We start from the raw sequence: 25,769 nt of genomic DNA on the forward strand, positions 1-25,769 counted from the left end.
GAGCGGGCTTGGTGCGACCGGAGTCGGCTTTCCGCCAGAGCGGGCTTCCTCACATGAGTGAGGTATGTTGCGAGCTGGGATTTGTTGAAGCTGTGCTCCCCCCAGACCTGCTTGATGACGAGCTGGGAGAGCATGACTCGCTGTCGCCGTCCTGCTAACGCGGGCGCTTGCCGCGCGAGTTCTGACCCCCGGGCGCTCGCCACCTGAAACATGGTGATGCCGAGCCGATGATCAAGCGAAAGCCAAGCAGTCCCCTACCTGGCGAGCCAAATGTCGGAGGATTTCTCCAGCCGGGTGTCGGATTGCACCTGCCTAATCTTAAGTGCAGGATGAGCTTGGGGACAGCCAAGGAATGCTCGATCTAGAGACGTATGAACACGAAAAGCACACAAGTATTTAGAGTGGTTCGGACCGCCGGAGCGTAATACCCTACGTCCACTGTGAGTTATATTGCCAGAGCTTAGAGAGTACTGTATGAGAGCATACTAGAGCCCTGGGCTTGAGCAAGAGTATGGAGGAGGAGAGAGACCTGGAAGAAGTCCCGAGAATTTGTGTCTGTGTGAATTGTCATCCTACCGTGCGTGCTCTCCCTTTTATATGACCAAGGGGAGCACGGACACTGAGCGGGGCCCCGACATGTGGACCCGGCGATATATTATCTTACAACGTACGAATCTTCTGACCAGGCGTGATCTTGAGCTGTCCTGTCGGAGTAGAGTCTAGCCTCTGCAGCCGTGCGTCGAGATCATGATGAAGCGCCGAACTACTGACTCAGTCCACTGTAGCAGCGTGCACGGTTGCTCCAGTCAGTAGCTGATCATCATGACTCGTCGCCCATGCGCGTGGCGCTGAGTCTTTAATGCTTGCCTTAGTAACTGACGAGCCGCCTCGATAATTAGTGGGCTTACCGTGTTGTCAATCGTGCATGTCCAACCCGTTAGAGGGCGGCCCATGCCCTGCTCTGACAGCGCACGCCTCCTCCGCCCGCATTTAATGCGGCAGGCGGGTTGGCTTCCGGCGGAAGGCTTGCGCCTGTGGGACACGTGTCGGCACCGGACCCGGAGGTCAGCGGTCGTGCCCACAGGGACACGTGGCGGCGCCGGACCCGAGGGTCTGGCGGCCGCGCCTACAGGGGCACGTGGCGGCTCCGGACCCCTTCCCGAGCGGGGAGCGGGGTCCGGGCGCCCTGACTAGCTCGAAGGCTCAGGCCTCCTGGAGGTCCGGCTTCCACATGTGGGATTCCAGGACCAGCCCACGGGGGTTCGGGACCTGTCCGCGGGAGTGCGGACCCGTGGAAGCCGGCCCTGAGCACTTCGTCCAGGTAAACACGTGGCAGCGCCGAACCTGCCACCTCATGGGGAGCGGACCCGGAGGTTGTTGTCCCCAACTGTCAGGTCCGGGCTTTTGTGCCCAGCTGCCCAGAGGCTTAGCGCGAGGTTACGGATAACCTCGCGCCTCTTTGGGCTTGTTGCTGTGGGAGAGGGCACCCCTGTCTGAGTGTACCGACATATGTAAACATATAGTTCTGTAGTTGTTCTCAATCTTCGACGAGACAATGAGCTAGCAACATATTCTTCTCAACTTTCGGTCGCTTCGCTATAGCCGGATTTGTGGCCGCATTAGATTAAATTGATCACATTGATCCTCTTCCTTTTGCTCCATCTTTCCCACACTCACCACTATTTGACGCTGCCACATGGCAAGAGCCACCCAAAAGGTCGAGTCTCATGCCGCTATTAAATTTATCATACGGTTTTTCTTAATCAAAACGGTGAAAAGCCACCCTTCATGATTCATATCTCACAGCACATGGTGCATCATGTGTTAATGTGTGTACCTAGTAGGCATGTTTATTTATTATTAATTAAAATATGTGTTTAGAATTCAGAACAATCGAAACTATATATATTTAATATTCATTATTTATTAACCACAGCGAAAATGTACTCTTTCTTCTAAAGCATATTAGGTTTTTGACAAAGTCTTTAAGATTTTACTTTGAATATCGGTATATGTTCTAATACAACACCATTAAATATTACAAATCTTTGAGTATCAATTAACCTTACAGTATCATGTCAAAACATTTGCAAAATATAATCTGTTTATATAAATTTCATATCCTAAGCACTCATATAATTTGACTAAATAATAGTTGAAACGAAAAACATTCTGTGCACCCAGCGACATGTGCCCACCCTCAACGTCGTTATCATCCGTTAGAGCACGTGGGTCCTAGGGACTCAAAAGTTTTCCCATTCGCATTCATCTCCATGTCGACATGTTACATCCAATGAGAAAGGTGATTCCTGACCTCCAATACATTTTGGAATCAGATGGAAAATATTTCAAATTGAAACAACATCCATCTAGAGCGATTAAAAGCTTCTTTCTATCCATTGCAAGATGTCTTTTGTGCCGAGGAACCAACTTAACAGTATGACACTCCGAAAGTAAACAAGATGCGATTTGGGATTTGGAACGAAACAAATAATCCGACGAAAGGCAGCAACTTTAGTGGCATAATCTCAATCCAAACAAAATTTGTCAGAAAGTGTAGAATGTATTTGAGGTAACAAATGTCATCGTCATTGGCCATCGCTGTGAAACTTGCCTTTTCATTACACCTGACTAATAAGTATGCACTTACAGAGAAGGAAATAGTATAGTATGCACTTACAGAGAAGGAAATAGTATCTGAAAGAACCTTTTTTTTACGCCGAAAGAACCTTATAATTCTTTTTTAAAAGAAAAGGATCTTATATTAAACAAGAATGAACCACGAGGCGCCAACAGCTCAACACCTCACGCTTTCTTCCGAGTGGATCGTTCACTAGCAGGGCATGCCAATTCGATGACGAATGTTTTGTCAACCTGACTGATGGATTTAGTTAAAACAATGTGCAGATCCTTTGCCTATGTACGCGGCACAGGCAATCTGATTGATCGATTTGATTTATTATACTCAAAGAATTAGCTCAAACAATCTGATATATTGGGGGCAACATGCCAACCGTTTCTAACAGCCTTTTCTATCCACCTTCAAAGTTCCACATGATAGGTAAGGGCATTCATAAGCTTCTGCAAACCAACCAAAAAACAGGTCCAGAAGCACTTTGAGCCCAACTCTGTACAGCCAACATAACCAAATTCCACGATTACAGGATACATCATGCATCTCAGGGCAACACTAACAAGTAGTAATACTCTCACTCATCTTTCATGGCCGTCTCGTGCCTCCTTTTCTGTGCAACCTCTACAAGCAGGGTCAGCAGTGCTTCGCATACCTGCGATGTGTCCGCCTGATCGCCAGGCTCTTCTTTTAGAGAGGAATACACCATCCATGCGTGGTCTAGCTTCCTCTCTGGCCGGACCACGACCGATCCAGGAACCTCAGCATCCTTTCTCGTCACAAGACCATCACTTTTCTCACCATACCTTGCCACCAGAAGTTGAGAGCATGCTGCCATTGCAGCTGAAAGTGGCATTACAACCGGTATCCTGGTGGAATTGCCATCGGCAGCAATCGGGAGCTCCAAGTGCGCAACATGAGAAAGCGCGGTGAGCACACTAGGAGTGACGCTTGCCTCGGTGTGGAATGATACGATGGGAACCTCCTGAGGCAATGGATGCTGTCGCAGGAATTCTTTCCTCCTTTCATAGGTCAGATCTTCTAGAGCCTGCAAATCACCCTGAAGATAACAAAACGAATAGAATCAAGAACATTATCACTCTCTATCAGGCAAGCTGGTTAGTGGCTGGAATGGTCAAGGCAAATACCTTAAGGACTTTGGATACCAAAATCTCCATGATTTTACGCAATCTGACATAGTCACCAAGCTGCCCCTCTCGCAGGACATCTGAAGCAACTGGGCTTCCTCCATATGGACTTTGAGCTAATACCAAACCTGCAACTTTGTCTTTCAGCTGTGGCCAGTAGAGGGAGAGGGCTGCAGCCGAATCTACACCGCCCTTACTATGACCGAGAAGTAGCACTCGTTTCCTTGATCCCCAGTATATTTCTTCTATGTATTCCTTTATCTCTCGCGCGTTTTTACTTACTGAAGACTGCAAGGTGTTTTTTCATGTATTTCTTAATTTAAACCAATATCGAGAAGCAAATTACAGGCTAATGTATGGGCAGTACCTCACTATGAATTTTGGCAATATGGCAAGCTAGACCCATCTTGGAGAAGTATGCCTTTGTCTTGACATAGTAAAGTGGTCCATGGTTACTAAACAGACCTATAAAAATGTTAGCATAAAAAGTTGAAAATTGACAGCTCACAATCGGAGTGGTAACCGACTAACCTGGAACCAACAAGTAAACAACTGAATCAGGTAGCTTGTGCTCATTTTTTCTGAAGAGGAGTGAGATGACCCACATGAGATATAATTCAGATTACATCTTTCATTAAAAGCATTTTTACAAATCATCTGCATTGATGTTCAGTTTGGTGCTTTTGCTGACCTCACAGAGTCCAAGATCTCCAAGAATCTGGCTGTCCCATCCTCAGTTGTAGGTAAGCTTTGATCCCTCTGGAGCCAGCCGATATCATCTGCCGAACCACGAACAGTTTTCCGTGCACGCTCTACAAGACTGCACAAAATATCAAAGGAACATATTATTTTGTGAAAGACTATTATATCCACTAAAATTGATCCCCCCCCCCCCCAAAAAAAAAGAATGCATCTTAATGGCGTCTGTTTTCTACTCTCAGGTGCAGAGTTTAATCTTCAGTATGGGCAAGACACCCCAGCATAGCAAATTCTATGAGAAGTGCAGCTCTACATGTGTTGAGTCCTTAATGCATAGATTAGAACTTGCATATGAAGGAACAAAGCATAAAGATTCAAGAACAAACTGTACCCTTGAAACAGCGAAGCCCCATTCTGAAAAACATGTGAAGGCACCATTTGACCTGTGTTTTCTTGAGAGGGGCTTCCACTGCAATCTGTCTGACCAAGGGATGAATTGGTGCCAGTAGACACTACGGAAGAGGTCTGAACAGAAAGCCTGTCTACTGCCGATGCAGGTGGCAGTGTTACTAACTCTTGATCCTCCTCAGATAGACCTGCATTAAGATAATAAACACAATCAATTTGTTAAAATGGAATTACCATAAGAGCCTAGGTTGCTTATGCAATTGACATAGAGAATCTGAATCATTTTTCTGACGAAAGAAAAAGAACTAACCCACATAACCAGGTACAGGGAGGCACTGGGTTAGAAATGAAGCTGTCTGGGCAAGATAAGATGCAGCTTGATTTAAAGCGGGTACAGAGAGGAATAATTGTGAATCTTCAACCCTGTCAGCTGAGCAACTATCATCAACCTGTATTAATCAAGTAACTGTTAAAGAAAGAAATAACCAAAGAGATTAAGTACAACTACAGAACTTTTGCCTAATATGAAACTTTACATATAAAATCAGTGGGATTAGTTATTCTGTTAATGGTGGTCATGTTTGAAGCATTTATGAAATCACCAATTTAGGTGGGGTGCAATATTATAACATTGATAAATCTTTACACTTAAATATTTAAAAATTTGGTATTCGAATAACAGGGGTGCCAACGATAGTGAGTAGACATGATCAGTCACTATAATCACTTTAAGGTTTACATCATGAGCAACTGAAAAAAGAGGGTCATGGTTAGTTGGTTCATAGAGTGACAGAAAAAGGATAAGAGTTGAACAAAGTTATGGCAATACAGTGCATGTGATAACAGCAGGAAAAATTTGGAAATTCAACAAACCGTAGCAGACGTAGATGGTTCCCCCTGTGTTGAAGGTGATTCCCTCATGTTTGGTATGGTTATCCAGAGAAGAGAAATCTGCTAGCAATGCTCCCATTTGTCAGGACATTCAATGTGCAACCAAGCAATGAAGCTGCATAAGTAGAGTAACAGGAAAAATATGGTGGAGCTAGCGACAGATCAGAATGCTATGACGAAAAAGAACTGAGAAGGAAACACAACTGAAGAGCAAGTGATGAGGTCCTTTTAGAGCAAAGGAATCACAAGTGCACAAGTAAGAAAAAGGTGATGCTTTATCGTGAAGAAGGAAAGGATTAAACGCATCTCCAATCAGCAAAGGCATCGGAGCTTCCAGCAGGTGCATACGTCAGAAGCCAATTTCTTTATTTTCTTTCTTGTGTTAAGATAACATAAAATAAAATAAAACGTCAGGGCGAAGCCTGTGCTGCAACCTAAGAAGAAGCAGGTTTCTCTGGATAAAGGAAAGCTGCAAATTCTTGCACGGATAGAATCAGACGACCTTATGGTGATGCGAGATGCTAAGTGCACTCGGAAACGAAACGAATCAGGAGATGAAGTATTGAAGGGAATCGGTAGGTGAGAGATCCAACAATCTCAACCAAATTGAATACGACTGGAAAACGAAAGAATAAAAGGCAACATCTATCTATATATTTACCGGAATTCAGAGCGGTGGATGCCGCCAGGACACTATGGTGGATGGGAGGGGAGTCTTCGTCTTCCGAGTTCCGGCAGCCGCGTCTCGGCTTTCATCTCCCACGCCACGCCACGCCGCCCTTCTTTACTCTGCAGTTTTTCTTCCCCGTTCGTTATCTTCTTCTTTGATGTGGCTCGCTCTCAGTCTAGTCATCTGATGGGCCATGGACCATCACTGTATCGCTGGGCTGAAAATATTAGCCCTGCGGCCGGCAGTCCCACGGGCTTTCTTTTTCTCACGTCAGTAGAGATGCACATACGAGTAATATCATTACACAGTATAATAAAACAAAGCAACACGCATGGCATTTTCAAACCCCAAAGGATTCCTAGCGAGATTCTTCTCCTGTCCTCTGGTAATGCAGGGAACACCTTATCATACACAAAGATACAATGTATACTAAGTGATGTGATACACAGTGGTCAGTGCTGAGCACGCCCATTCCTTTCCCAGCATGAGCAACACAAAGATTCAGTAATCATCCCTTCATCACATCAAATTCTGCTCACACACTAGCATCCCTGCATTTACAACTGCACCTTTCCTCCGCAGTTTCATATCACCATTGCTTGTCGGCTTCCACCTCTACTTCTTCCTTTTCGTACTCAGAGCCAGAACCTTCCATGTCTCCAAAAGGATCCTCATCGTTGCTACCATCATCCTCATCCTCTGACAATTCTTCAGGATAATCAAAAAGTGGATTGTCTTCCGCTGCATGTTATGAGATGGAAAAGTTAAGCTAACTAGAATAACCAAGGACCTCAATTCTCTCACTGATCAAATATGTCAGCAAAATGATTGTACGATTACCATTTGAATCATCTGTTTCATAGGGGTAGTCATCATCATAGCATTCATCTTCGTCATCATCCACTTGTAACCTAACACTCAAAGATTGTTTAGAAGACACTCCCAGGGGAATGGAAAAGAGGTGCCCCTTGCGATTCGTATTTACCATGGATATGAAGCTGCTGACATATCCTCCATGTTTGTATCATCCACCTCCTTGACAGTATAGATGTCATAAACTTCTGAATCTGCTCATCAGAAAATTTATACTCATCAAAACCAGCGCTGGAGCTAAACTGTTCACCTTTACTATTTCAGCGTCAGCACTATTACAGGTTGAAATTCTTTTGTTACTAATGAAAGCAGCAAGAAAGTATCCACTACTGTTGAGATCATCTCAAGGCAAGAAGCTGGCATACCTTCTGATTGCGCCAATGAAATAATATCTGACTCGATTTCCACAGCAGCTGATGGCAAGTACTCCCGTATAAGTGGAAGAAAGTTGCATAGAACAGCACCCTCTTCGAAAGAAGTGATCCTGCAGGGACTACAGTGAGACAAATTACAATAGTACAACTCCAAATTAAAAGAACTGGTAAATAGTTAGAAAGCAACACTTGCCGTGGTTCTGCTGGATTCTTCTCTTCATCCGGATCTACTTGGACAGCATCATAAAGATGGCATATTTCTCTCAGTGATTCATCAGCTTCATCCTTTTCTCCTTTCCGACTCTTCCATATTTGTGCAAAGCGGGCATTTCTTCCCAGATCCTGTATGGTCAATGAACAAAACCATGCATAAGAATGCCCAAAGCAGAGCACCATGCAGTTTAAGAAAATAAAGTACTTGATCGCAGTTTTCTAGTTTCAGGAAAACTAAGGAATAGCACGGCTTCATGAAACTGACACATATAAAGAAACACGCAAAGGCCCATGCTACAGCAACTCCAGGGACTAGCCCTACTTAGCTAAAAGAGAACAAATTAGTACAAATAGGTCCTTGAGAATTATATACTTGTAACATACAACTATCAAATATTACTCAACACAACTAGTCAATCGCACATTTGCGTATATCCCTATTGGTCTAAGCCTGTGCACTTGGAACTATCAAATATGCCACTCTCAAAGAACCAAATGATCTTGTCGAAATAAGAAAGGAACCAAATGACCACATTGCTCAACACAAGTAGTGTCCAGAAACAGGGTTTGGCAGTGTACACCATAGAATCATTTATTTAGTCCACAAGCTTTGTAGCTGTAAGTCTGCATAGCTAGCTTGCCATGTGCTTGTGGCAAGGGTGTCCAGAGTCTAACTCCCAACCGATAAGCACATCTGATGTGCACAGTGTAATTACATGAACCACTAGATTCCTCCTGTAGTTAATTCTGTGCTTGATTCGCCATTGTAACTTGGACCGATCTTTCTATCTTTTAATACAACGACGCGCAGTTCTCCTGCGTGTTCGAGAAAAAAAATATTCTGTGCTTGATTTCTGGCACATTTCATGATCTACACCATGCATCAAACTCATTGCCTCATTAGTATTCATACACACTTGAGAATCAAGAACTGACTGCAGTGAGAAGGATGTGCGTACGGCGTACCTCATGCCTTTGCCTGGCTGCTGACCGCAGCTGGTCTGGTTTCTGTTGGCACAAGAAGGGTCCTTTTTAGAATTCCACCAACTAAAATTCATATAGACAGCTATAGATATGGAAACGCTATTTCCCAGATTGTAAATGCGGACTGACAGCCATGTTCAAGGGAAATACTAAACGCTTCGATTAACTCATGGCCCTTGTGAGATCCAGCGGAAACAAAAATTAACGCGGTAGACAGTAGCACAAAGTTTCTCTTACTTTGTCTTGCTTGATTCTGTCATTCCACTCCTTCGTCTTGCTCTTTATCTCTTTGGTATCTGAGTCAGCAAGCTACAAAAACAAATAGAACTGTTTACCAAAAAAAAAAAACCTCACATGCGTGTATAGAACAAGTATTGTCAATCCATCATGTAGCCATGTTTTAATCTGCAACTGAAACTGAGACCTCTTTTCCATGCAAGCGAACATTTTAAGTACAAATGTCAACATTTCTTTTATTTCAAAGAAGCTGTTCATTCACAGTAGTTGAACATCAAAACGGCATTCGAGATGTGATGAAGATTCAAAGCCATCTCTATACAACCCTCAGCAAAGAAAAATACCAAGAGGTCATATGAAGGAGTAGTTGAATACTAACGACAAATGAAACATCAAGCAAAATTTAAACATGAGCCAAGAAAGAGCTATGCCATCCAGAGATGCCAAATCTGGATGCCAAACCAGTTTAACAAGAACATAAAATAAATGGAAAAGGATAGGAATATTACCAAAAGAGAGTGCAAAACATCTTCAACGGCTTGAGAATGATGCACTGTCTCTATGTGTTGAACAAGAAGCTTCTTAACCCGTGGTTGTTCCTCTGAAGCTGTGGGCATACGGCAAGACAGTAAGACTAGTACTACTACTATAATTCTTCGTCTAGGCGAGGAGGATTTGGTATTATATTATGTAGGACCCTATTATGTATACAGTATCGACGTAGGGCGACAAAGTTGTTTTGGCAAAGCACCATGGCGTCAAGGTTCCATTCTGTTTGGTCCGTACCTTTAGCACTGGATGAGGAAGAGGATGGTTCGGAGATGGAGAGGCTGGAGAAATCGAGCATCGCCTTCTTGGATGGCCTTTCATTAATATCTAGCCCTGATAGAGCAAACATTTTTTTTTTGTGAAAACCTCTCCTTTTATCGAGTAGAAATTCAAGAACGAAGGGGACGGGGCAATGAGAAAGGAAGATAGAAGGGGAGCTCACAGAAAGCGTCCGGGCGGGTTTGCGAGGGCTTGCGCTTGACCCGGACGACGATGGGTTTCTCCCTCGCCGCCGCAGGCTCCGAGGTGGAGGCTTCGCCGGCGGGCGCCGCCGCAGCCGCCATGACCAGCGGTTGGGTAGTAGGGTTAACAAGGCGGCGCCCCGGAAGGACGAGTGGTCTGGTGGTCCCTCCTGTATTGTGTAGCGGTGCTTAGGGCCTGTTTGGCACGGCTCGGACTCTTAAAAAAACAGTTCCGGCTCCAACTTCAGAGGTGGAGTGGTTTTTTTGGTGGAGCTAGAGCCGTTTTAGAAAATATTTGGCAAAACAACTTCACTTGTTAGATTGATATTGTAAAAAGTCTAAATTACCCTTTTCTTTTTTTTTTCTTTTTTCCTTTTCTTTCTTTTTCTCTCTTCTTTTCTTTTCGTTTCCCTTTTTTTCTTCCCTCCCTTTATCCAGTCGTCCGTCTCCTTCCCAATCGCCCAAACCCGCCGCCTCCTCCATCGCTTCATATCCCCACAGGCCGCACAGACCGGGCCGCCGCCGGCCACCTCCTTCGTGCAGCCGCCGCCGGCCACATCTTCCGTCCGATGCGGCCGGTGCCTCGCGTCGGCATGGGCGTCACTGCGTCCTCCGCCTCCTCGTCCTGCTCCGGCGGCGGCGGGGGATCTCCGGGGCCGCACCAGCGCTGCGGCTCGGGCTGTCGGGGCCGGCCACCTCCTCCCCGCAGATCGCGCCGCCGAGGACCCCCTCCTACCCGCGACCACCACCGGCATGTGTCAAGGGGCGGAGCTCGGCCACCACGGTGCTGTGTGCGGGGCAAAAGAGGCAGCGGCTCCACGGAGCCGGACGAAGCCACGGTTCTGGGGCTTCTCCTCTCCAGTGTAGGCCGCGAGGTGCTCCAACAGCGGCTCCAAACTTCGAAGCCGGTGCCGAAACCACCGTTTGGCAGGGCTCTGGCCGGAGCCGCCCGTGGAGCCCCTGCCAAACAGGGCCTTAGCATTCGTGCGCACGGTATCTGACGGACGAGGAGAGCAGGAGCATGGTCGGTCGCCGCTCGCCGGAGTCCAGTCCGTCTCCAGTCCTATGGCTACTGGCCGGCCGGCCCCGGCGCGCGGCGGCTCCGCCCCGACCGAACCCGGGTGGCCTCCAGGGTTTTAAATTTCGGCGAAATTTCGCCGAAATTCGGCGAAAAATTTCGTTTTCGCTACTTACCGGGAAAAAAAATTTCAGTATTTTTCGGAAAATTTCGTTTGAAAATTCAAAATTCAAAAAATTTCGGCCAAAAGTCACCGAAATTCGCCGAAATTTACCGAAATTTCGGAACGAAATTTCGTTTCCGCTAAACACCGGGATTTGCAACGAAAACGAAATGGTTAACCCTGGTGGCCTCGCCGCAGCGGCCCCGGCGCGCGGCTGCACCGACGCGCGGCGCCCAGCCCAGCCCGTCCCTGCCCCGACGCGCGGCGGCCACGGCGCGCAGCGCACAGCCCAGCCCGCTCCTGCTCGGCGCGCGGCGACCACGGCGCGCGGCCGCCCCTGCCCCGGCGTGCGGCGGCCCCTACCCCGGCCGCCCCTGCCCCGGCCGCCCCTGCCCCCTGGCGTGCGGCGGCCCCGGCGCACGGCCACACGCCTGGCCGGGCGGCTCCAGGCGGGGACGGAGCCAGGCGGTGCCCTCCAGTCGGCTCCAGGTGGGGATGGGGCCAGGCGGCGCCGCCGGTCTCGCTGCTCGGAGGGGGATGGGGCGGTGGCGCAGGAGGTGCTGGGCGGCGGCGCACGGGATGGGGAGGCGGCGGGAATGGAAGCGGGGCAGGGCGCAACAGGCTGGAAAAAAAATAAAGGGCCACTCCCACTTGTGATATTGTCTTTTCCGCACCTCAGTCCCACGTGTCAGATCTTCTTTACCATTAACTTCTAACGGAAGGGCATATGGATCACAGAAAAAAACACACGAAGATATACAAATACGACCAAATTTTTTAGAGATATAAAAGTCGGTACTACGTAAAAAAACTCCCAACATCAACACCGATCCTTCCAAAAAAAAAAAACACCAACACCGATGGATGGAAGGATTGTTTGGAGAGATTCCCTCGACACCAACGTCCTCAGCAGTCCGGCGGCCTCCTCTTGCGCCCCCAACCCAAAATCCTAAATAAAGAGAAGCGGAAGCTTGAATTCTTATCCACGTAGCATCTTATTCTTATCTAAACTATCTATCATGGATCTGCCGCTCACGTACGTGTCTATGCAGCGGTGGCAAGCCCAAACCACCAGTAAGCCTTCTCCTTCTCCCCGTGCCTTCCTTGGCATCCTCTCCGATGTGATTCACTCGTTAAGTTACTTGAACGCCGCCCTTCTGTTCTCCTCTTGTTGTGTTGCGATGTGAATTTGTTCATAAAAAAAACACTAGGAGGAGATTTCGATCCCACGATATATTGATCTCAATGGCGGATGGTTTCCACCGTCTTACTCCTCCTGGCTTGAACTAGATTAAAGAGAGTCGGTGTAGATTGGAATGCGCTTGAAAAATAGTATGATCAATTGTAGCTTCCACCTTGAACTGAAAAAAACTTGGTCTTTTCTCTTTTTTTTGGGAAAACAAAATGGCACTGTAGCATCGTTGCATAAAATTGGCAAAAGAAAATTTGGTTTTATATATCCGTGTGCTGGTGTGCTTGGCTTCGTTCTTCTGTTCCCCTTTATTTTTGTTATTCGTAGTAACTCAAGAATGCGTGACGTGTTGCAGATGGATTGATCACTTCACCTTGAAAAGGAAAGGACTCACCTTGCCAACAAGACAATGATTCTCAGGGTGATGAAATAGAGACATACTCAGGACCCAGCCTTCCAGAGCCAGAGGTACAAAATAATAATGCAAGACTTACTTGAAGTAAAGTATCACAATTGCTGCTTAAATTGTACTGATAGATGGGCCCGTGCTTGCTAAATTCAAGTTTATGAACATAAACTTTTAAATATACATATATATGTAGTCTCCTATAGACCTAATATGCAGATAAGCTTTACTTTTTCATCCCCAGTTATAAAACATCAAGATCGTCCCATATAGAGCTTGCTCTTAAATATAGTAATGTTGCAACAATTTCCAGATCTCCGATTTAATCATTTGTTTGAATCGGGAGGCTCTAAAGTTACGACCAATGACAAGCACTTGCTGTGAATCTTCATTTTTCCTTCACCTTCCTTTAAACACAGTTCAGAAAAATGGTTGTTTTCTGTATCGGTCAGAATCTGTGAGCCTTAGACGGAATCAATATTTTCTACTTTCCACACAGACCAACAAATGTTATATGTTATGTGCGTCTCAATTATCACCATTGCAGACAATACAATGTGACAATTCATGATGTACGATTGCACTCTTTTATCTGGTATGCTCAATCTATTATCTAGTCATTTCGTTACTGTGGTTTATGCACGTGTGTTGCACTGTACATGTCCAACTGACTCTATTGCATCCAAATTCAGAGAAACCAATATATTTAGGTACTGCATGGCTAATTCAGGTTGTAACATAATTATTTAGTTAAAAATTGAAATTCGTAGTGTCTAATCAGCTCTGCCTACTGAAAGTGTTCTTTAACTATCCACCCAACAACATTTTGTGCAATCATATATAGCACCTGAGTTACAGCTTTTCTCCATGGTAATAATTTGCCTTTTTTACAGTTCTTAAATTGAACTCCTCTCCCATGGTTTGCATGCAGGACATCTGGCATCATGTACATTCTCTGATGAAAATGAGAGATGCTGCCCGAGCTGCTCGTGTGTCTCGTTCCTTAGGAGCGTGAGTATCACAGGGCTCAGCAATGCGAAGAGCTTGGTTGAGTTGACATGCCACGTTCTCAAGAGTATAATCTCACTCGAGTGCTTGACATTGGAGGCCCTCAGAGTTGTTTCAGGTGCTCTGATCCTGCCAACAAATCTGGTAGGTAATAGCTGAGGATATTCTCATGGAAGGTCACAGAGCAGTCATGGCTATCAGAAAGTATATCGAACCTAGGGTCCCCGCCACAGTGAAGCTACATGTTTTGGAGCCATGCAGCTGCCATGCTGTATGAACTTTGAATTTTGATTGATGCCATGTCTATATCATAACTAGTAGGCGTTCAGTTGTGTATGTTTATAAAATTAAACCAGCCATGCAGCGCTTGCACTTGTGGTTTTTTTTTTTGGAGTCACGCTTGCACTTGTGGTGTGATGCTCTCCTGGGCTGGCTTTGGGGGAAATAGTTGAGGAGGCGAATGAATAGATAGTTCTGTTGTTGGGCTCGGGCAGTAGGAAGGAAATGGCGACCACCACTCCATCTCCACCTGCACTCCTCGTCTCCTCCCGCCCCTATCCACACCGCCGCCGCCACTTCCCCGCCGACCCCAAGCCTAACGCGCTGCCCCTCTCGTCTCCTCCCTGCGCACCAGCCCGGCTGCCCCCCTCGTCCCCCTGCCGCGCCGCAGCCGCAATGTCACCGCGGCCTACGGCGGCGACGACGACATCGACAACGAGCAGGACTACGACCGCCTCCTCGCCCCCGTCAAGCCGCCGCCGCCAACTTCGACTTCGCTGCACGGGGAGGAGGGGGACATCGCCATGGCCGCCGCCGACAGCTTCGTCTCCACGCAGGACTCCGCCTCCGACACCGTCGACGAGGACGAGTTCCACAAGATCAGCCTGCTCCACTGCAACTTCCTTATCCGGAAGGTGCCCGACCCCGACGACGACGTCTTCGACTTCAGAGAGGTAATAAGGATCTTCTGTGCGTTCTGTGACAATTGCCTGCAGCATTTCATCAATTTTCCCCTGATGCATGCATTTCATCGAATTTCCAACACGTGCCTGGCGATGCTATCCAAATTTACATGATCATACTAGAAACGAGTCTCTTGAGTCAATTAATTACCCGGAGCTCATTTTTCTGAACATGGCATTTTCCGTGCAACAGATGTATGTCACGCCGCCAGACACTGATATCTACTCCATTCCGAGGGTTCTTGCCCCGATGCCGCAGAAGGTGCCCACTCAATGTTTCAGTCATTTGGTATTTCTGCTCAATCTGAACTGGCCTCACGTGTAACTAAATGTTGGTTTCCTTGTTGCATTTAGTACGTGAGGTGCACGAACAAGGATTTCGGCCGTTACAACGTGACTGAGCCACCAGTTGAGCATTTGCGTGACCCCCTCTACAAGACTCAGGGAAATCATGAAGGTATGCTGACTATTTCATCTGCTCTCTTTAGTATTTTTGCCCCCTGCCACCCCTATTGTGCTTCTTTCTGCTAAAAGGCAAGGTGAACTTGGTAAATGTGCTTTGCAAGTTACTACCTATATTTAGCGCTTATGTTTAAGCTGCTACCCATATTTAGCAATTAGCACCTTCTGAAGCATTCTGCAGTGGTTTTTTTTTTAAATCTTTAGCTTGTTTGTTATCCTAGTGGTCCAAATATTGAATATCCTAAAAATAAAATAGGAATAGATGAACAGTAAAGTGCATAGGTTTCTGTTTTTTACTTCTACAAAAGGCAGTCGTGTTCTTTTATGTGTTATAATTAGCAAGATTGGTAGAAAGTATAGATGGGTGACCTCTCACAACAGAAAATTTTCAGAGTGCTATGAGGGACTAACATGCTGTTGCAGCAGAGAAACAAGATGTATTACAGTCTAAGATTAGAGGATAGCAGCATATGGTTGGGTGGCCCAGCTTACCATACTGAGAACGCACTTCTCCCAGAATATCCTTGTTTCTGAAGAGCCTGGATCTTTTTCATTCCAGTCTTCCAGGTTGTCCAGATCAGTTGAATTAGAGATGTCTGCCTATGATCCTGTATTATCCTGCTTTGCTTACCCTTAATCAGTGAGCTTCTATTTTGGTCAGCTTTAACTTCTAACTCGATTCCACCCTGGAAGTGAAGTGTGGCTGTTGTTAATACATAGCACGTATTAAAGGTTTATTCGTATTGTTTATGTACAACATAGTTTGACACTGGTACATTGCTTCTCCATGTTATGATACAGTAAGAATTTGTGCTTGTGGCCTTGTGATTTTCATATTCAGAATATATGTCTCATGTTGTTTCGTATTGCAGGTTTTCCTAACGAAACACTACAGAAACAGGCGCGCTGATGACCCAGACTTTTTCCTTGATTTTGAGGAGATATATTGACTCGAAAACAAGGTCAATCACAAGAGCGAAAGTTGTGGTAAGATATTCTGCGTCTAGTTCTATATATACGATTCAAACAATACTTCTTTTGACATATTTGGGTTTCACGAGGTGTGTTCTGAAGAATTTTGGAGTTTCTCTCCCTCTGTTTAATGATGTTTGAGATACTTGCACATGACACCAAGTATAAAAAATAAACAAATAAATAAAGGAAGTATATACTTAGGTGAGGTCACTGATATCCATCCATGTTTAACAGGTTAGCGTTCCTGAAGGAAAGAAAAGAGATAGGCGAAACGACCTGCTACTGATACGTGATGGAGGGGAGTCTTTTAGAATAATCGATAAGGTAGTCTGCTTGCTTCTGATATCTATCATTCTGTTTCGTTGAAGCGGGCTCCAATAGTAATTTTGGGTGGCTAATGATATCATCACTGTATGTCTGTATCAGACTAAACGGGACGATGCCACCACTATCATCCAAAGAGAAGAGTGGGCAAAGTCGAGACAAGATGTGGAGAAGCATTTCAGGAAGCTCAGAGATTTCGACTACTCAAATTGGTTCTAAAGAAACAGCTGTTGGATTTGTTGCAGAGAAGAATGGAACTCAGCGATTTTGCTGACTCTCCTGCTGAATGAATAGAGCAGGCTACTGGTGTGATCGAGTGAGAGATGCCATCTTGGAGTAGATAGGTTGTTGTAATATTAGTTGTAGCAAGTAGAATGTGTGCCATATAGGGATCGCTGTATGTAGGCACAAAGATTGAGATCCTGGTGAATGCACTACATGTTGAGTAGCCAAGCGAATGAATATGTAGCAGTTTAGGCTTTTCTTCTGCAGATTTGCACTCCTTTGATAGACCTCAGTTGATCAGGAGTGTGTTTTCAGATCTTCCAATCTTGCTGGAAAACAAAAGGAAATTCTGTGGCTCTTGCCCTTATTGTTTTTTTCTGTTGCAGCAGAGGAGAAAACATGTTAAAACGTGAAAGAAATTCTGCTTATAGAAAAAAACAAGTAAAAAGTAGACGCGTGGGGTGTTGCGAGAATCGAACTCTTCGCGACCTCTCGCACCCGAAGCGAGAATCATACCACTAGACCAAACACCCTGTTTGTTTTGTTGTGGATAATTCTGGATATTAAACCCTATGACCCAAATATGTTTGGAAATTTCTCATACCGCGCAAAATCCTTGCACTATAATAATAATAACAACTATAACTAATATCTAAAACACGACAAAAAATATAAGAGAAAAATTGAGTCATAATCTTTTAGGGTTACAATGCGATACGATACAAGGGGGGATGATGATACTGATATATGGAAGAGGGAGACAGCCATGCTGATACTGATACACAATAGAAGGAGGGCAGAGCAGTAGGGAGGTCGGAGAAGTGGAGAGATGCCCGTGAGAGGCAGGGATCGGAGTTTGGAGGCACCTACAGCTCACGCCCCCACGAGAGCTTGTTGTATGCTTACCATGTATAGCCAACAAAGCACACAAGAACACAATGCAAGCGATCGAATATTAATAATCAATCTTTCTTTTCTTTTCTCCATCCTGCACGCATGCACGCTCTTGGAACTTATCAATCACGACACAAGTAGTGCATATATACGCGCTTGTTTGCGTCACCACGCAATGCAAGCATCTAAAAAAAAGTCTATCTATCTCTACGTGTCTCTCTTCCATCTTATTATTAAACCTTCCCCTCCCCAATGATGATCAGCTACCTAGCTAGTTACTCTCTCCATTTTATACATTTTATTTATTTGTAGCATGCATATATGTATCCCTGTAATTGTTTTTCTCTTCTTATTATTATGTGCATTTTTCTTGATGGCTTACTAGCTACTACTTGATAGCAATACATATATATATTTAGCAAGATATATAATGTATCTAGCTGTTTGATGTCAATTCCTTGATTACCTTTTTGGGTGCCTGAAAGCTACTCCTCCGCCATATTCAAAGCTCCATATATATATATATATATATATATATATATATATATATATATATATATATATATATATATATATATATATATATATATCCATGGTTTAGTGTCTCGGATGATTGTGATTGAAACCGTGTTGACGCAACCTTTGGTCCACACAAAAAGAAATAAAACGACTGCTGTAAAACATTGTACAAATATATTGCTAGGCTGCTAGCTACTTCCCTTAATTTGACCCATCTAATTGAAAATAGCATCGTTGCATCAATTGCTACTAACAAAAAAGAAGGGGAAACAAAAAAATGATCCAGAGGTTCAACAGCTGCAGGTAAATTTTCTTCCGATGCATACTAACAATCAGCAAGCAAGTCAGTAATATATAAGTTTCAGTATGTAATTCAGTAGTAGAGGCTCAGACCCTTTACTAGTTGCGAAAATACAACAAATTAGGCACTACAACTTAAACCCGGCCGATTGATGAGCACACCAAAATAGTACTTAGTAATAACTAAATTGTACAAATCATATCGAACCTTTGTCTTAGGATACTCCAGCACCCACTGTGCATGTCATGTGCGTGCACCCCAATGATGGATCAGTACAAAGTACAGTACCGTCTACTGATTTTCGAGAAAGGGAAAAATAAGGGAGATCATATTTGTCTGCTACTCAGTCGTCCGTGTATATATATATAACTATCCTGAGGAGCTCCTTCCTGACTTCCTCATTATAGACCTGTATTACTTTGGGGAGGTTATTAATAGAGAGAGAGCGAGGGGAGTGTGTCATGTCAGGAAAGAAGAAGAAACTGCAGCTTCTCCGCTCCGTTACCAAGTCGGATGCGGTAATTTCTACTGAACACTGTATTTCTGGTTTATATATATGCGCAGAAGTGGAGAAAGATGTAGGGAAAAAAAAATTCAGTTTCAGTTTGCTGAAAACTCATGTTTCTCTGTGAGCAATGCAGGCAAACAAGACGTCAATCCTGGTAGACGCGTCGAAATACATCAAGGAGCTCAAGGACAAGGTTGAAGAAGCAACCGCTGCTTCAGCAGCTGACAGTAGCAGCTCCGGTTCTGGCAGCGCCGTGGCAGCAACAGTACGCAAATACGTTAATTATGTTGTTGCTTGTCGTACGTTGCAGAGGCAATTGCATACAATTTGTAATCATCTCGCGGTTGATCCATGCACATTATGTACATGTATTATTGTGTTTAATAAGCAGGTGAGCGTCTCATCAGTGGATCTGGATAACATCAGCAACAGTAGCAGTAGCAGGAGAGGCTTCAGGATCAACGTGTCGATGGAAAGGAGCCGACCGGGGTTGCTGGTGTCCGTGCTGGAGGCCTTGGAGGACCTCGGCATCGACGTCCTGGACGCCGACGTCTCCTTCGGCGAAGACACCGCCTTCCGCCTCGAGGCGCTCGGATCAGGTGACGGCCAGCAGCAGGCTGCAAGTGGAAGCGTGGATGCGCAAAAGGTTCGCCAAGCGGTGTTGCAGGCCATCGGCAAATGCATCAACGATGGCGATGCATGAGTAACAGAAGACTCTGAAAGAAACCTGAACATTCCCATTGGTCCTTGAAGCGCAAGCGCAAGCGCAAGCTTGGCCAAGGAATTCATCAAGTTAAAGCTAGTTTTCTGTCGTTCCTCAGAGCATGGTTAATTTCAAAACGAAACACTCTGTGTGTGGAAATGTTTCGATCATCAGTTATGTGGTCACCTGTGTGTTGCAAATTGCAATGGATGTTTCAGAGTTTCAGACATGTTCATGTACACGTATCAGTCACACGATCAAAAGTCAAAACTAATTAAGCAAGAGCTGCTCTACACATCCTCGATCTATGCATGATGGGGATCCGATTTACTAGTTGTCGTCGTCGACATCTTGGCCAGCAGCGCCCGGGTGATCTCCACGCACAGCGCCGCGTTCCTGACGGCGAAGCCTTCGTACTCCGGCGAGAACACCACCTGCTCGGCGTGCTCCAGCACGGTGTCCATGGCGCGCTCCCTGAGCACCGCACTTGAGCTGAGATCGGCCACCTCCAGCGTCCGCAGCGCGTTCCGGGGCTCCACACTCGCCGCCAGCCTCGCCTCGCAGGCCCGCCGCAGGAACGGGACGTCGTACTTGTCGGCGGCGACGAGAAGCGCGTGCAGGTGGCGCTCCGGCAGGTCCTGGTCGAGGGCGCCGGTGTAGAGGAAGGCGAGGAGGAGGGAGAGCTCGGCGTGGGAGAGCTCGGGGAGGGAGAAGGAGTCGCCGGCAGGGGCCTTGCAGTGGTCGTCGGCGGACAGCATGTGCCGGAACACCTCCGACCTGGCGGCCTGCATTGCATTCCATTTCCATTTCCACCAGATGGGAAATTATTTTGATGAATTGGGCTCAACTGGAACTCGTCTTATTATTAGGGCAAAAGTCTATTTTACCTCCTCCAACTATCACCAAAGTTTGGTTTTCCTCCTACAACTATAAAACCGGGTATTTCACCTCCCTCAACTTTTCAAACCGTCCATTTTACCTCCCTCGAGCGGTTTTGAAGGCTGTTTGCTACAGTAACCGTAGTTTTGTCTTTTTCTTTTTTAAAAAAATTTCAGTTGAATCTTTAAAAAATCATAGTAAATCACAAAAAATCATAAAATAGAAAATCCAATTTTTTTGGACTCCACACGAGTAGATATACGCAGTGAATATATTATATGGTGTACTTTAGTATAATTTTTTTACTGTAACTTTAGATATATACTTTTCTATAATTAATTTATAGCTACAGTTTTCGTCGTCCCATTATGGTGAAATTTTTACGGTGAGCTAATCATTATATGATTGAGCTATAGTAAAAATTTTATGATTATTAGATCATGTTTGACTGATCTATAGATTTATCTATATAAACTAGATAAATCTATAGAAAAATCTAGACGAATCTATAGATAAATCTATAGATCAGTCATACATGATCTAATAATCATAAAATTTTTACTATAGCTCAATCATATAATGATTAGGCCACCATAAAAATTTGACCATAATGGGACGACGAAAACTGTAGCTATAAATTAATTATAGAAAAATATATATCTAAAGTTACAGTAAAAAAATTATACTAAAGTATACCATATAATATATTCACTGCGTATATCTACTCGTGTGGAGTCCAACAAAATTAGATTTTCTATTTTATGATTTTTTTGTGATTTACTATGATTTTTCAAATATTCAACTGATTTTTTTAAAAAAGAAAAAGACAAAACTACGGTTACTGTAGCAAACAGCCTTCAAAACCGCTCGAGGGAGGTAAAATGGACGGTTTGAAAAGTTGAGGGAGGTGAAATACCCGGTTTTATAGTTGTAGGAGGAAAACCAAACTTTGGTGATAGTTGGAGGAGGTAAAATAGACTTTTGCCTATTATTAGTAGTAGTACCAGGATGGCTTTGTGGGCTGGAATTGGGGGCCCAGTTCCAGGTTTCACGACGATGTCGGTGTGGATTCCCTCCTTCCACGCCAGCGCGAAGCCGTGCTCAAGGAAGGCGGCTCTCTGCTTTGTCTGATCCTCCCTGTCTCTCATCTCCTTCACCTGCTCCCATGCATCTCTCATTCCCTGCATTCAATCACCACAAAATGAATTGTGCCAGGGCTGAAAACATGGATGGGGCAGAAATAGCACAAGCTGAAAAACAGAGCTGTTCTTTCAACTTTCAAGGATCGACGCTGTTCCAAACTCAACAAAAGTAAAGAATGAAAATCAAGGAGAATCTACTCTGCATGGCAGAGCAGCAGAGGCTAAACTGTTACTGAAGCAAACTTGTGAAGCATCCATTGACATCCGCGTCAATTTAGAAGAAAAACTTTGAAATGAAGCATATGTCGTCCTGCGATTGCGACACGCGGCTAACTAGTAGGAGGCAAACGATGCTATCAAACCGAACGTCAGTGAACCATCACATCTTACAACGAACAAATGGTGGAACCCAATACTAAAATTCAGATTTGCAACAATTCTAGCCTTTAATTACCTTATTAATTGAGCTTCCAAGTCAATCGAGATTCGTCTAAAGTGGAAGCGCATGTACAGTTGAGATAAGAAACATCTGAAACCATAAGGAACAAATTAAGTTAGGAGCTCTTACCTTGTTTGAGCTGTTAAACTTCGATGGCGCGTGGGAGATGGCAGAACCATGGCCGCCATCTTCTTGCTCCTCATCCTTGTTCAGGAAGCTGATGATGGCCTTGGCACCTTCATGGCAAGGAGCACAGATAGCGTTCCTCGGAAGCCTGTACATGGTGGCCATGGGGCTGCAGATGCAGCAATCCATGATTCTGCTACCTCCACTGATTCCTCCTTAATTGCCTTCCTTTGCTTTGCTTCGTCCTCCTCCTCCTCCCTCTGGTTCTGCAACTGCAATGATGCTAACAACAAGCTGTTCTCCATTGCTTTTACGTTGGGCGAGGGTATAAGAATGAAAGGAGGAAGATGCAGCAGGATGGTGTGCTGCTATTTCTTTTTCCAGAACTGGTATGCGGTGGTTGCTGACTGAGACAATCAGGGGAATAAAAACCCTCCTGATTTTCTTAAATGTGCAAGTCATGAATGTAGTCGGTGCATTGACACTCTTTTCGTGTCAGGTACATTGACTAAACTGACCTTTATGTTGTAAAACCTTTAAACAATCTGCTGGGCCACTTCGGGGCTAATGAATGAAATTCAGGTGGGGGATTCTCTCCCCTCCCGGTGACCTTCAAAAAAAAAACTGACCTTGGCCGGGTTTTCTCCATTTTTTTAGCAATACTCCTCCATTTTCAAAAGGAATGATTGTTAGAATAGCAGTACAACAACCAATCATGCAAAGATGTTAGTAGTATTGCAGTTAGACACAGCACAAAGATTTCAATCCCATACCAGAAAGAAGGAAGGTATGGTGCTTAAAGCAAGAGCAGACATTGTCTTTGTGGATTTTCGTTTTATTTAGTGCAAGGTTTGGTACAATTGTCTAATGCTAGAACAGCCTGTGCTAGAACACCGTGTACCTAGAACAGCCTGTTCATTGCACTCTACCGTAGAGGTTAGTCATTGTTCTAACTATGGGGTTTACGGCATAATTAGTGCAAACGAAGATCTTAGCTGGCCCCCCAAAAGTACTCAGCACCGCTAGTAGATTACTGATACCAAAGTTCTAAAATTCATTAGTGTATTTTTAGTGGTACGGTTCCTGTGAGGTTGAAGACTCTGGCTACTCTATAGTATTACTCCAATTAAGTAATGTTTTGCCATAAATTTCTTTATGTAAACGTCTACTCGCAAAATGGAAGTTGAGTTAATGAAGACGGAAGGTCATGGCCGTCTTTTCCTCTCAAGGTATAAGTAGGTATGAGACTTAAATTCAGACAAAAGGATGATTACATGATTATAAGATGAATGGAGAGAATCATGCACCAGATGGTTGAGAGGGACTTTGTAACCTGCTAATTAAAAGAGACTTGTTTGGGGTAACTGAAAGGGAAGATGCGGACGTTTGGAGACTTGCAGGGTGGCACGCTTAGGCTATGCTGCGTTAACAAGCTAACCACTAGCCTCCCACTCACCCGACATCATGTAGGGCCCCAGCTAGCTCTTTTTAAGTCATGCTAGCATACCCACAAGAAAATATATGAATATACTAGTGTCATAGGGAAAAAAGGTATGTTTTTTAAATTAATCCCAAGTATCATTGCAGAAAAAACATGTCATCACGACTAGCTTGGCATGCCAGTTAGTGTAACAATTAGTGTCCCAGGAAAGGGATACATGTAGTATAAAGGGGGATGCCAGTCATAAAGTTATACCTGTTTGATAAAGGGCTAAAGTCCAATATATATAAAATATAATTCCAACAATTTTAGGATTTTACGTGTCAATACAATTAGCTGATTTTTTTATTGTAGTCTTGCTGGTGTGAAAAACTCTGATTGATGGATGATGTTGCAGAGTTTGCATGCAGTCCTGGATGGGATGACCCCATATGATCTACTACTGTACAAGCTTTTGTGATGATCGTGTATGTCTGCATCAGATTAATGCAATACATACAGTGTGAGTGTATTTTTCCTTTGTATATAATCCCTACGATTTGAGGATTTGTTGGGTTGGTTATTAGCACATAATAGTCGTATCATACGTTGCGTGGCAATACAATTAGCTGATTGTTCTATTTGCAGTCTTGCTGACAGGGTGTGAAAAACTAGTGTGACGGATATGGTGTTGCAGAGTTTGCATGCATGCCTGGAAGGGATGGCTCCATATTATATGACCTACTACTGTACATACTTTTTGTGCGGCTTGTGTATGTCTGCATCAGATTAATGCAATACATACATACATACAGTGTATTTTCCTTTGTGATTCGGTCACGTTGAGTCAGTACTCTGCTTCAGGAGCAATCAAAAAAAAAAAAACTCTGCTTCAGGTCCATAACTGGGTCATCAGAGCAGAGCAGAGCACAACAGGCCTTAGCTCACGCGGGCTGACTCACGTGCAGTGCTTATGGACCATGGACCAATATTTTTTTTTTGAAGTAAAGCATGGCCCAATGTTGTGTGTGCGTGTATCGGGCCATATCATAGGCTTTGGGCCAGCCACCAGATGAAGAGAAGAGGAGTGTCAGAATTCAAGATGGCAACGGGTATGCAGTGGCCACCCGTATCCGTACCCGTACCCGCTTGGGTTAAATTTTACCCATCAGGTTACCCGCACCCGCACACGGGTAGAAAAATACTTCATACCCGTACCCAGCGGGTTGTACCCAACGGATAATCCACACCCGAAAACATACCGACATTCACATGAAAATTTAAGCCATTCCAAACTTCATTCACATGGTTACAAGTCACTAATCCACCATGAATTAAAGAAAGACCACACATGTTACAAGTTTCCAAATGCAATTAATAGATAAGACATCAAAAAGCTTCGACTAGGCTTGAGCTTGGACTATGTCGGACCAGTTGGTCACGGCAGTCCGGCGGCACCCCGCAGGTCGTGGGTTCGATCCCTGGTCGGGAAGAATTTCCGCCTGCGGGTAAAAAAACCCCCTCGTCTGCCTCATGTTCAAAGCACTGTGGAGCCCGGCCTAACTCACAAGGCGACGAGCCCCCGTGTACGGGTGGGACAGGGGTTCGGGGGTTTTCTTGGCCTGTTGTGAGAAGGTCATTCTACCTCTCAAACAATGTCGTGGGGGCGGTCTTACCCCCCGCAGGTCAAGTTTTTGACTATGATGTGCGGGGCGCCGGGGACGGAAGCTCCAAATCCAGCCTAGAGCGCAGCCTAGAGCGCTGTGGTGGGGCCGTGGGGGCATGCGGCCTGCGGCGGCTGGGATAGGCGGCTGTGGGGCTGTAGGGGGAACCTCGTGCTAGTAGATCTCGGCCTGCGCTCTGAGGGGCTGGGCGAGCGCTCGCTCAGTCGCTCGACCGCGCGACGGCCACGACGCGACCCCGCGATGGGAGGGGAGGGGCGCCGGAGTTTGGGATGGGAGGGG

The 25,769-nt window shown here is 45.1% G+C and overlaps 4 protein-coding genes, 1 non-coding gene and 1 pseudogene across 11 annotated transcripts; 2 read left to right on the forward strand and 4 right to left on the reverse strand.

Moving 5' to 3' along the window:
- Positions 1–2,973: 2,973 nt before the first annotated feature.
- Positions 2,974–6,638, reverse strand: LOC120693981. Of its 4 annotated transcripts, none has more exons than XM_039977168.1 (9): positions 6,440–6,638; positions 5,761–5,838; positions 5,198–5,336; positions 4,871–5,075; positions 4,472–4,600; positions 4,312–4,361; positions 4,148–4,245; positions 3,781–4,068; positions 2,974–3,692 (listed from the first exon to the last, which is right to left on the reverse strand). In XM_039977168.1, the coding sequence occupies exons 2-9, from the start codon at positions 5,806–5,808 to the stop codon at positions 3,210–3,212; spliced, it is 1,440 nt and encodes a 479-aa protein (XP_039833102.1). In that variant the 5' UTR covers positions 5,809–5,838; positions 6,440–6,638; the 3' UTR covers positions 2,974–3,209. The 4 variants fall into 4 exon arrangements, with proteins under 4 accessions (XP_039833102.1, XP_039833104.1, XP_039833105.1 ...); XM_039977170.1 differs by having other exon boundaries at positions 5,761–5,841; positions 6,440–6,608; XM_039977171.1 differs by having other exon boundaries at positions 5,761–5,893; positions 6,440–6,608.
- Positions 6,639–6,785: 147 nt separating this feature from the next.
- LOC120693982 (RNA-directed DNA methylation 4-like) lies at positions 6,786–11,239 on the reverse strand. Of its 2 annotated transcripts, XM_039977172.1 has the most exons (11): positions 11,114–11,239; positions 10,121–10,327; positions 9,916–10,011; positions 9,639–9,736; positions 9,130–9,201; positions 8,875–8,916; positions 7,889–8,037; positions 7,687–7,814; positions 7,434–7,515; positions 7,289–7,359; positions 6,786–7,189 (listed from the first exon to the last, which is right to left on the reverse strand). In XM_039977172.1, the coding sequence occupies exons 2-11, from the start codon at positions 10,239–10,241 to the stop codon at positions 7,038–7,040; spliced, it is 1,011 nt and encodes a 336-aa protein (XP_039833106.1). In that variant the 5' UTR covers positions 10,242–10,327; positions 11,114–11,239; the 3' UTR covers positions 6,786–7,037. The 2 variants fall into 2 exon arrangements, with proteins under 2 accessions (XP_039833106.1, XP_039833107.1); XM_039977173.1 differs by lacking the exon at positions 11,114–11,239 and having other exon boundaries at positions 7,687–7,805; positions 10,121–10,407.
- Positions 11,240–14,534: 3,295 nt separating this feature from the next.
- LOC120693987 lies at positions 14,535–17,233 on the forward strand (annotated as a pseudogene).
- A 99-nt stretch (positions 17,234–17,332) lies between these two features.
- TRNAP-CGG lies at positions 17,333–17,407 on the reverse strand. Its single transcript has one exon. It is a non-coding gene; the product is annotated as a tRNA-Pro (tRNA).
- A 1,577-nt stretch (positions 17,408–18,984) lies between these two features.
- On the forward strand, positions 18,985–19,855 carry LOC120693993 (transcription factor SCREAM2-like). Of its 3 annotated transcripts, none has more exons than XM_039977185.1 (3): positions 18,985–19,106; positions 19,230–19,361; positions 19,485–19,855. In XM_039977185.1, the coding sequence occupies exons 1-3, from the start codon at positions 19,050–19,052 to the stop codon at positions 19,797–19,799; spliced, it is 504 nt and encodes a 167-aa protein (XP_039833119.1). In that variant the 5' UTR covers positions 18,985–19,049; the 3' UTR covers positions 19,800–19,855. The 3 variants fall into 3 exon arrangements, with proteins under 3 accessions (XP_039833119.1, XP_039833120.1, XP_039833117.1); XM_039977186.1 differs by having other exon boundaries at positions 19,488–19,855; XM_039977183.1 differs by having other exon boundaries at positions 19,230–19,855.
- A 73-nt stretch (positions 19,856–19,928) lies between these two features.
- Positions 19,929–23,471, reverse strand: LOC120693992 (BTB/POZ domain-containing protein At1g01640-like). The gene is made up of 3 exons (XM_039977182.1): positions 22,389–23,471; positions 21,683–21,859; positions 19,929–20,584 (listed from the first exon to the last, which is right to left on the reverse strand). The coding sequence occupies exons 1-3, from the start codon at positions 22,572–22,574 to the stop codon at positions 20,105–20,107; spliced, it is 843 nt and encodes a 280-aa protein (XP_039833116.1). The 5' UTR covers positions 22,575–23,471; the 3' UTR covers positions 19,929–20,104.
- Between the last annotated feature and the right edge of the window lie 2,298 nt (positions 23,472–25,769).

This window comes from Panicum virgatum, unplaced genomic scaffold (genome assembly GCF_016808335.1).
Source record: "Panicum virgatum strain AP13 unplaced genomic scaffold, P.virgatum_v5 scaffold_1427, whole genome shotgun sequence".
Taxonomy (NCBI): Eukaryota; Viridiplantae; Streptophyta; class Magnoliopsida; order Poales; family Poaceae; genus Panicum; species Panicum virgatum.

Excerpts from the sequence above, each read along its gene's own strand:
- LOC120693993 (XM_039977183.1), top strand. The coding sequence starts at position 19,050 with ATGTCAGGAAAGAAGAAGAAACTGCAGCTTCTCCGCTCCGTTACCAAG. Across the intron at positions 19,107-19,229 it reads CCGTTACCAAGTCGGATGCG|GCAAACAAGACGTCAATCCT; the intron begins GTAATTTCTACT and ends TGAGCAATGCAG.
- LOC120693981 (XM_039977168.1), bottom strand. The coding sequence starts at position 5,808 with ATGAGGGAATCACCTTCAACACAGGGGGAACCATCTACGTCTGCTACG. Across the intron at positions 4,601-4,870 it reads GGGGCTTCGCTGTTTCAAGG|TCTTGTAGAGCGTGCACGGA; the intron begins GTACAGTTTGTT and ends TATTTTGTGCAG. Across the intron at positions 4,069-4,147 it reads TTGCCAAAATTCATAGTGAG|TCTTCAGTAAGTAAAAACGC; the intron begins GTACTGCCCATA and ends AACACCTTGCAG.
- LOC120693992 (XM_039977182.1), bottom strand. The coding sequence starts at position 22,574 with ATGGATTGCTGCATCTGCAGCCCCATGGCCACCATGTACAGGCTTCCG. Across the intron at positions 21,860-22,388 it reads AGTTTAACAGCTCAAACAAG|GGAATGAGAGATGCATGGGA; the intron begins GTAAGAGCTCCT and ends GATTGAATGCAG. Across the intron at positions 20,585-21,682 it reads CAGCCCACAAAGCCATCCTG|GCCGCCAGGTCGGAGGTGTT; the intron begins GTACTACTACTA and ends AATGCAATGCAG.
- LOC120693982 (XM_039977172.1), bottom strand. The coding sequence starts at position 10,241 with ATGGCGGCTGCGGCGGCGCCCGCCGGCGAAGCCTCCACCTCGGAGCCT. Across the intron at positions 8,917-9,129 it reads ACAGAATCAAGCAAGACAAA|AAACCAGACCAGCTGCGGTC; the intron begins GTAAGAGAAACT and ends TTGTGCCAACAG. Across the intron at positions 8,038-8,874 it reads CAGCCAGGCAAAGGCATGAG|GATCTGGGAAGAAATGCCCG; the intron begins GTACGCCGTACG and ends TTGACCATACAG.